The sequence below is a fragment of the Eubalaena glacialis genome, chromosome 12 (genome assembly GCF_028564815.1).
Source record: "Eubalaena glacialis isolate mEubGla1 chromosome 12, mEubGla1.1.hap2.+ XY, whole genome shotgun sequence".
Classification (NCBI taxonomy): Eukaryota; Metazoa; Chordata; class Mammalia; order Artiodactyla; family Balaenidae; genus Eubalaena; species Eubalaena glacialis.
This window is the reverse complement of record NC_083727.1, coordinates 98,391,632-98,401,037: the sequence shown is the minus strand read 5'-3', so window position 1 is coordinate 98,401,037 and position 9,406 is coordinate 98,391,632. Positions and strand designations below refer to the sequence as shown.

The following is a 9,406-nucleotide window of genomic DNA, read 5'->3' as shown; positions in this document are numbered from 1 at the left end:
CTGCATCTACCTTAGAATCTATTTTATGTGCCTCTTTGGTTCTTTTTGGACAGAGCCGTAAGTGTCCTAGAGCTATCACCCACTATATATCATTAATTCATCTGCTGGTTAGCACATTACCCCCTTTAAGCAGTCCTAGGGGAATGGTAAGAAATTCACATAATCTTTGTTCTTGAGAAGTTTACAGTCCAGTTGGCTAAATGGAGAAAAGATAAGAGCATATACAACCATATAATTTGAACCATACAATTTCAAATTATAGACAATTCACTATTAAAAAATCGCCATGCCCCAGCTGTTGGCACCTGGTAATTATCCTCAAGCATTTGATTACAGTGCATAATACAGAGTGGAGAATAAACCGGGTCCTTTCAGTCCTAATCTAGGGAAGAGATGAATTGGGTATTTATAATTTGTAAATAATTGGGTATTAAAATCGGTGAGGAAAAGAACTTGAGCTGGGAACAAGTAACTTGGTGGGTCTAAGCCTAAAGATTAGAAGGAATAATAATTTCAATATTACTAATTTTATCTACACATTTCACCTATGCTGAACCCATACGTCATCAGCTGTCTATTTGAAATGACAATGGAATAATTATGAGTTTGTAAAAAGGTGGACAGATATTTACTGTAGTATAGGGTGGATACTTTTGTATTTATACCCGCTTGAGGGTGGGCACTTGTAACAGACACTTGTAACGTGGCATTATTTAAGCACAATTGGTATCTGTACAATAATTGCTGTGCCTGGCAACTCCAACCACGGAAAGTGCCCTGCTAGCCTGAGACAGCAAGACTCAGGAGTCCAGATTTGCCCTCCCATTTCTGGTCCCCCAATTAAAATTCCCCCCTCTTTTCCGCGTTCTCCCAGACTCAGAGAAACGAGTGAACAGCTTCCACACTTTGGCGACACTGTGGGAGAGCTTCCTGCACGGGGAGTTCCGCAGCAGCCAAAGGTGCAGCAAGATAAAAACTAGTATCCCGACGCAGCTCTACGCAGCACACTCTCAGCACACGGAACAGTACGTCCTCACAACAGTGGAAAAAGCTGATTGTATCCGTGTAAGACAAGTTATACTTTCTGTTTTGTATTTCATCCAGCTTCACAGTTTAGAGTGCGGCCAAACCAGCGTTCTAAACAGTGGCTCAAAGGTTGCTCAGAGTTTTACGTCTTCTCGTTCAAAATACACACACTAATTTTCTTCGATAGCCTGGTCTCACATTAGTTTTGTCTAAGCTAGTTAAACGAGTACGTAATGCCTCGCTCCCTGCCTCTCAGGTCTCAAAAGTCGTTCATTTCTCCCCAGCCTCCGCCCCCGGGGTAACCTGCGGCTCAGGAGCAAGGTCGAGGCGCAGAGACGGTCCGCCGGCTAGAGCGGCCACAGCCGTCCGGCCGCTCTCTCTTTTCTTCCGCTCTCTATGGTTAGGAGCAAGTCCCTCCTCCGCCCGGAACTATTTAGAGTCCAGGCGCTTGCGCAAGGCCAGAAGGTAGTTCCGGTTCCGGCGTGCGGATCTTCGTTCCTGGTGTTCAGTTCTCGCGGTTGGTGGGCAGTAACGGAGGCAAGATGCTGCGGAGTCTGTTGGTGAGGAGCTTCTCGGCTGGCATTCGGGATGTGGGGCGGGAGGGTTGGGAGCGGAGGCTAGAGGGTCGCGACAGGAAAGCCTCTCCTGGGAGGGAAGGAGAGGGGGAGAGGGCGGCTTCGCAGGTCACCTTGGTCCGTGTCCTTTTCGCTTGACCTTCCTTCCCTTCCATGGATCCCTCTTGCCCCCAAGCTGTGCTGGGTAGTTGTAAGGAGTGGAGAAGCTGGGGAGGTGACCAGAGGATTGTGCGTTAGACAAGCCTTGGGTTCTTAGTCGCCACCCCTAATCTTGTGGGTGCGCGTGGGAAGTTTCTGATACCCGGAAGCGTCAGCAGAAGGATGGTCCTCGGATACCGAGAGGTTTGAGTTTCAGTGACTCAGCTTTGTGAGCATCAGAAGGCAGTTTAAAAAGCAAGCCATTCCGTTTTGGCTGGCCCTTTAGGAGCATTCATGGCCGAAGGGTCGTGTTGCTTCCATCAGGCGGTTCTGCAGTGTCCTTCACCCCTCCACCGACTTTGAGCATGTGAAATATTTTCCCCAAATTTTGAAAAAGAGAAGGAAAATGTAACGGTGATCGTTTTCTTCGGTAATTATCCAATAAAGCTTTACTTATCTTCTCAATATTTATTTTAGAAAGTGGAGTGCATATTTGTAATTTATTTCAACTGGATACGTAATGCAAGTCTCTTGTAAAAGATTTATGCCCTGTTAATTCTTTGGGAAAAGTGTAATGAGGGAAGCATTTTAATTAAGTAGGAATCATGCCAGTTTATTTTGATACCAAGTAATAGATTTTTAATACTATGGTAGAGTATTTAAATAAAAAAGTTCGAACCTCGTGTATTTTGTAACCGTTCTTTATTTCTGTAATATCTATATATCAGTATGTTTTCCTCATATAATGCTACTGGTTCAATTCAGGTTAAGATCATGATTTTTTTCCCCTCAAAATCTACATGAATTGCTTCTTAAATGTGGTGTTTGGAGACTTCAGAATATAATATAAAGAGCAGTGGCCGGGCAACAAATAGGAAAACCTCAGTGCTTGTCTGTGACTTTGTTATTGACAAATCGGATATGTTTTAACTCTCAGTTTCACTTTTCTGTAATACTGAAGATTGGAAATGGTTGGTTTTGAAGGTTTCTTTAAGCCCTAAGTCTGTTTAATATATATGGATTTTTTTTTTTATTTCAGGCTCTTCGTCAGATTGCCCAGAGGACCATAAGTACTGCTTCACGCAGGCAGTTTGAAAATAAAGTTCCAGAGAAACAAAAGCTGTTTCAGGTACTGAAGTATTTTATAGGAGATTGTTACTTGTTATGATTAGATTACCAAAAGTTGGAGATAGGAGGTAAATCTGGAGACGTCTGATTGTTAGCAGTCCTGTTGTATTAGCAGAAGAGTAATAAGAAACTGTCTGTCGATAGCTAACTGGGCATTTGCTATACCAGGAGGCCCTTGGGAAAGCAGAAGAAATGAGGGGGTAAAGATCAAAGACACTTTCTTTTGGAGGAGTCACATTGGGTTGGCACTCTTCGGGGTAGCTGCACAGTAATAGACAAATAGACCATAGAAAGAGCCCAGAAACAGAACAAATACATTAATATATGTAGAAACTTGATATATGTTAAAGGTGCTATTTCATATCAGTGGGGAATGGAAAAATTGGGTGGCTGTTTTGAAGAAAGTAAAGTTATATCCGTTCTGTATTGTGTGTTAAAAGATTAATTGCAGATGTAAATACTTCTCCCTCAAAAAATATTAAAAGAAAATATAGGAGAATTTTTTTCCAGCTTATTGAGGTATGATTGACAAGTAAAAATCGTAAGTATTGGGAATTCCCTGGTGGTCCAGTGGTTGAGAATCCGCCGTCCTATGCAAGGGACGTGGGTTCGATCCCTGGGGATGGGGGAACTAAGATCCTTCCTGCCCCGGGGGAACTAAGACCATGCAACGCAACTACTGAGCCCACGTGCCACAACTAGAGAGAGGCCCACGCACCACAACGAAGATCCCGCATGCCACAACGAAGATCCTGCGTGCCGCAACTAAGACCTGACGCAAACAAACAAACAAACAAAGAAAAAAAGAAAGAAAGAAAATATAAATAAATAGTTTGTATTTAGGTTGTACCTGATTTTTTTTTTAAGGTGTACAAACAGTGTGATATTTAATGTATCTATGAATGATTACCACAATCAGGTTTAATCTTAGGGGTCATCCTAAGAAAGTCTTTACAAAGCCTAGAAGCTGTAAAGGAGAAAAATTGCAAGGTTTGGTGACATGAAACTTTTAAATGTACTTATGGTACAAATTGAGGTAAGTGACAAATTGAGGGAAAAATTTTTAGATTAACAAAATTTTTAATATTAACAAAAAGCTAATATCCTTAGCATACAGAGAGCTCCTACAAATCAGTAAGAAATGCAAATTAAAATGACAAGTTGCCACTTTTTTTCCCTGTTCGACTGTCAAAACTTTAGAAGATTTAAAATAGGTTACATTAGCCAGGTGTGGGAGATAAGTGCGTTCCTCTACAGTACGTTGATACATGCTAGGAAGTAGTATTGGTACAGAGATTTTAGAGTATTTGAAAGTGTTAGAAGCAAATTATTGTACATGTCCTATCATCCAGGACTCCCATTTTAAGAATCTTTCCTACAGAATAGTAGCATAAATATATAAAAATAGGAAATAGGCTATTATTCATTATGGGAGTTTAATCTCATAAAAACCCAACAACCTAAATACCCATTAACAAAGGATTGCCTAATGTAATTTTATTTTTTGCACAGTGGAATGCTGCGTAGCCATTAAAAGGAACAAAGTAGGTTTAAATGGGCTAGATGGTTTTTAAGATAATGTTGAGTGAAAAATCTGTGATAGGCCATTATATAGCATAATCTCATTTTGTGTATTAAACAAGTATGTGCATAAATTAGAAGCTATGACAATACAAGCTTTAAAAAATTAAGGATATGTATTAATATGTGTTAATAGTGGTTTTCTCATGAGGAAAGACTTAGTGGGACAGAGTACTTACCTTTATAAGTAGTTAGGTTATCAGTGATTTTTCTGTTTAATTGTGATCTCTGATTTTTCATAAAGAAAATTTTAAGTGGTTAAAAAAAAGTTATGTATGCTGCATAAAAATAAAATATTTATATTTAACAGATGTGTTAAGTATCCTACTCTATGCCAGGTGCTGGACCGGGAGACTAAGGATATAATTTAGGGTTAGAAACCAAAACTCTCCCTCCTTTTTTTTTAAGGGGAAAAAAGACCTTACCTGTGACCAAAGTGTGATGATTATTGCTTTTTTAATAATTAAATTGAAGAACTCAATGAATATATTTTCACAGCTTTACTGTTTATATGTTCTTTGGAAAGAACATTTTATTAGATCTCAAATTAACTTTAAAAGAAAGAATGTTGAGTTTTAGGAGTTTTTATTTTAAAAGTAGTTGCAGTAGAGAAAGATTCAGGAAAAGGGTAGTCCTTTTTAATTTTGATATTTAAAATATTTCAATTCCAGGGGTTTAAGAAGCCACTTAATTTTATATGAATGGATTAGTCTTTTTCATTTAGTTGGAAACAAATGACACACATTAATTATTTTTTTTTTTTTTAACCTAGGAGGATAATGGAATTCCAGTGCATCTAAAGGGTGGGATAGCTGATGCCCTCCTGTATAGAGCCACCATGATTCTTACAGTTGGTGGTAAGACGTTTGGAATGCTTGCTCTATAGCAAAGTCATAGTAGCGATAACGAACAGCATCATTGCTGTCACTGTGCCAGCATTTAACACAGGCAGTCTGTCCCCAGAATCTGAGGTCCTACTGCTTTACGTATAATGACTCACGAAGGTGATTGATACATATTGCATACGAACATTTTAATGTCTTTTTAAAAAAATAAACCAATTAAGTTTGATAATTATCTTGTGATAGAGGTGGCTTTTGGAATGTGCCACTGGTGGCCCTGCAGGCCTTCGGAAGAGCCAAAGATAGCTGCTCTGTCCCATCTCCTATAACAGGGGTTCTTAAATATTTTGACTATGATGTATAATAATAATACACTTTACATCTAATCCCTGTACATACATATTTATGACAGAAATAAAACCTTGTACAGCACAATACTTTTACTGCATGTAAAGTGCTTTGATATTTTTTTCTGTGGATTGGGCAGGTCCGTTATTCAATATTAGCAGTGGAATATCACAAATCAGCGTGCTAGGAGCAGAGTTAGGAATCTGAGTGCTTGCTCCCGGGGGGGAGAAAGGGAAACGGTATTAGAGTGATTACTGTGTGCTCATCCTGTTGGTAGGAGTGCCACATACATGGGTTTCTGTAACCCTTGTGTCAAGTCTGTAATGTATCCTCGTTTTAAAGATGGAGAAATTATGTCAGTTACCCAGATAATATTGCTTCTTTGGAAGAGCTGGTAGTTGGACCCTAATCACAAAGTCCCCTTGCTTACACCAAGGTGCCTTCTTTGGCTTGAATTGAATGCAGTGAAGGGACATTTTATGGACAGCAAGCGGATAGTGACGTTTGGGCTTTCTTAAGGTGAAGTCCTAAATTCCTTTTGGCCGGTGTGACTATTGCGTAGACGTTTTGGTAATTAGTTTTAAAAATAAATTTCCAGTTATTAGAAATTCTTACTTCAAATCTGATTAAAAATTGTATGTCACTCTTCCTTGGTTTTATACTGATAGTACACTTCAGGGAAGGCTTTGCCTATTTGACCTCTTTTGGCTTTTGAATCATTCTTAGCATTTCTCAGGCAATCTTAGGTTATATGTTCTTAATCTTATTTTAAATTTTTTACATGTCATTACGTTAACAAATACATTACTGTGCTGCATCTAACACTTTCTATACAAGTTAAGTAATATTAAAACTAGATTAAACGTGTTTTGTATGTATTTATTTTAAATTTTGCCAGCACCTATCAAAATACTTCTGTATATTCCCGTAAAAGTAGTCTTAATACCAGCCTTGCCTCTTTATCTTACAACTTTTTAGCTGGAATATTGGGTTCATACATTTAAACCTGAGAATTTCCTGTTACGTTCTTATTTCCTTTCTTTTTATATTTCAGGAACAGCATATGCCATCTATCAGCTGGCTGTGGCTTCATTCCCCAAGAAGCAGGGTTGACTTCAGTTTATCCTCCCAGCATTCAGTTGGTTCAACTCCATTCAGCTCTCTGTGGACCAGTAGTCTGATAACTAACTTGAGTTCTTTGGGGATCAATATTTATTGACTTGTACTAACTGCCACCAATAAAGCAGTCTTTACCATGCTTTGTTTTATTTTATCACCTTAGGATACATTATACCAGTAATAGCAGCCTTATAAACCTTAGGTAAGGAGGAAAAAGTGATTCTTTTGTCATTAGGTTATATATAGTACCATTGTGGTATTATTTTAGTGAAATTTTATTTTTAGCAGCTTAGAATTACAACAGGGGATGGTCTTCGGCTTTAATTGAGCTTGACACTCGGAGTGCATATTTCTTTGAGTCTTCCCTTCCCCTCTCTTCCCTGCTGTGCTGTATCCTGGGATATGCTAGCACCTAGGGTTAGTGGAAGGTTATTTTTGGCTCATGGGGTTCAAGTTTCTTTTTTTCTCTCTTAGCTGTGTGTGTTTATGTTTAAGAATATTGGATGTATTCCACAGTTTAGAGTAGGCTTTAGTAGAATAGCTGTAAAATAATCCAGTATTTGTTCTTTTCGCACTCAGAATGGGCTTCTGTTATGTTAGTTTAATCCATAACATAACAGTGTACCTTTCCTTAAAATACTTAGTTCATTTGTAAAAGTTATCTTCTGGGGGAACGGAAGGAGTCAGACTTTGTCATCTCCTCTGCAAGGTGTGCATTTGTAACACTATGAAGATTAAGAGTCTAGATGCGTCAGATCTAGGGGAAATCTATGAGTAAGGGTTTTATAAAAGCTTCAATTTCTGGATAAAATTGAGAAAACTAATATAGTTAGAAAAATGGAGTCAAGTCTGAAATACCAAACTAAGTCTTTTCCTTTTAAAACATTGAGGCTTATGGTACAAATCCATCTCAAGAGGTACCTAATGAAAGGTGTTTCAGCCTTGAGTCTTGAAAGTTAGAAAGATCTTGGTTAGCCATATATCTAACCTGCCACTGAATGCAGGAATCCGCCCAGCCTCTTACAGAATCTCATTACTAACATCAGCAGAGAACACTGCTTTTGAAGGGAGTGGAATGAATATTGTTAGACATTTCTAAATGCTGAGAAATATCTTAAGCAGGCCTGGAATCTGGTCCAATTCTATGATTCAGAGCTAAAAAGCAACCAGTGATAATATTTTGAAACAAGCTATATTTATCAGCATTGTACAAAGGAGAATTTCATCAATGTGATTTGAAATGCTTTTATAACATGATGTGAAAGATAACTTTTGTGCAGTAAAAAGGAAGAACATCTTGGTATCTTCTACAACCTTCAGCTCTTGATGCTGTGAGAGGTGCTTTTCTATTTCTGGTGTAACCTAGTCAGACAATTAAAACTTTTCTTCAATGCCAAAATGTTCAATTAACATGACAAGATTGGATAAAGTAGGAGTAGGTTAAATGCTTAAGAGACTTTAAAATATTTTTAAATGCTATGATTAAGTTTTTGCCCTTCATCCTAAAATTCTGCATTGTCAGCAGGGGTGGAGGTGGGGAGGGGACAAGGGGTGAGGTCTCAGAAGAGGGGTTGCTGGATAGGAGCCCATGAAATTATCTGCTGCTCTTAGCGTTTAGTAAGAGATTACTATGATTGACTCAAAGACTAACCAAATGTCCATAGAATAGAGTCCATAAGAAGTATTGCAAATGTGGCCTTCAGGAAACAACAACTATCATTCCAATCTCCTTTGTATCTTGACCACGTATTATCCTTTTGAGAATAGTATCTGCTACTAAATAGAAGAAATTCTCTGATGATATTATCCCACTAATATAAACGCCATGGGAGATATATTTAAGTGAAACTTTGTTACAATTAGTACTGTGCTCAGAATTGGATTTGTAGTCTAGCTGTTCTAGATGAAGTTACATCGAAAAAACGAAAACTCAGGGCAGGCAGTTTACCCAAAGCTACAGATAAATGGCAGCACGATTTCCAAGTCCATTTTTATCTGATTCTTGAAGTTCACGGTCTTTCTAGTATACTTCATCTTACCAGGTGTTTAATTATATTGGCTGGGATAGCTTCAGCGCACTGCTGGTAGCGTCGTATGCAAATACGAATGCCCTACAGACTTCCATCCCCTGCCCTGTCAGGCTTCTGGGAAGAGTGATCCGTACAGTCTCCAGTTCCTTTATTCAGTTTCACATTGATCCCTCTGTATAACTTGCAACCTGCCTACCTACTTAACATCTGTCTCTTCCATTTTATAAATGAGATCTAAAGTCGGCACTCATCACCAACCACGGTGCTCTTCTGCTTCTTGGGGCGTGCATACTCATTCCTGACTGAGAATCTGGGAAAGCCCCCCAGATTCTGCTGGAAACTTTGACATTCTTCCCTTTGCTCCCAACGTTCCCTGTACTCATCTTTATCCAGAGTTTCATGCCTCTGAATCTGAATTCAAATTTGAGTTACAATTGTTGATAAGACTGGGAACCAGTGTAGCATTGTAGTTAATTACAGATCGTGGAGTCAGAAGACCCAGCTTCAACCCTTGGATTAGATGGCCATGGGTAGCCAACCTTGCTAAACTTGTATCCTCATCTGCATAAATGGAATAATGCCTAGTGCACATGGTTATTCCAATGCAAGTAAAGCACGA

General features: G+C 38.8%; 1 protein-coding gene across 1 annotated transcript; it reads left to right on the top strand.

Moving 5' to 3' along the window:
• Positions 1-1,477: 1,477 nt before the first annotated feature.
• LOC133102090 (cytochrome c oxidase subunit 7A2, mitochondrial) lies at positions 1,478-6,891 on the top strand. The gene is made up of 4 exons (XM_061207039.1): positions 1,478-1,586; positions 2,779-2,868; positions 5,221-5,305; positions 6,693-6,891. The coding sequence occupies exons 1-4, from the start codon at positions 1,569-1,571 to the stop codon at positions 6,749-6,751; spliced, it is 252 nt and encodes an 83-aa protein (XP_061063022.1). The 5' UTR covers positions 1,478-1,568; the 3' UTR covers positions 6,752-6,891.
• The last annotated feature ends 2,515 nt before the right edge of the window (positions 6,892-9,406 follow it).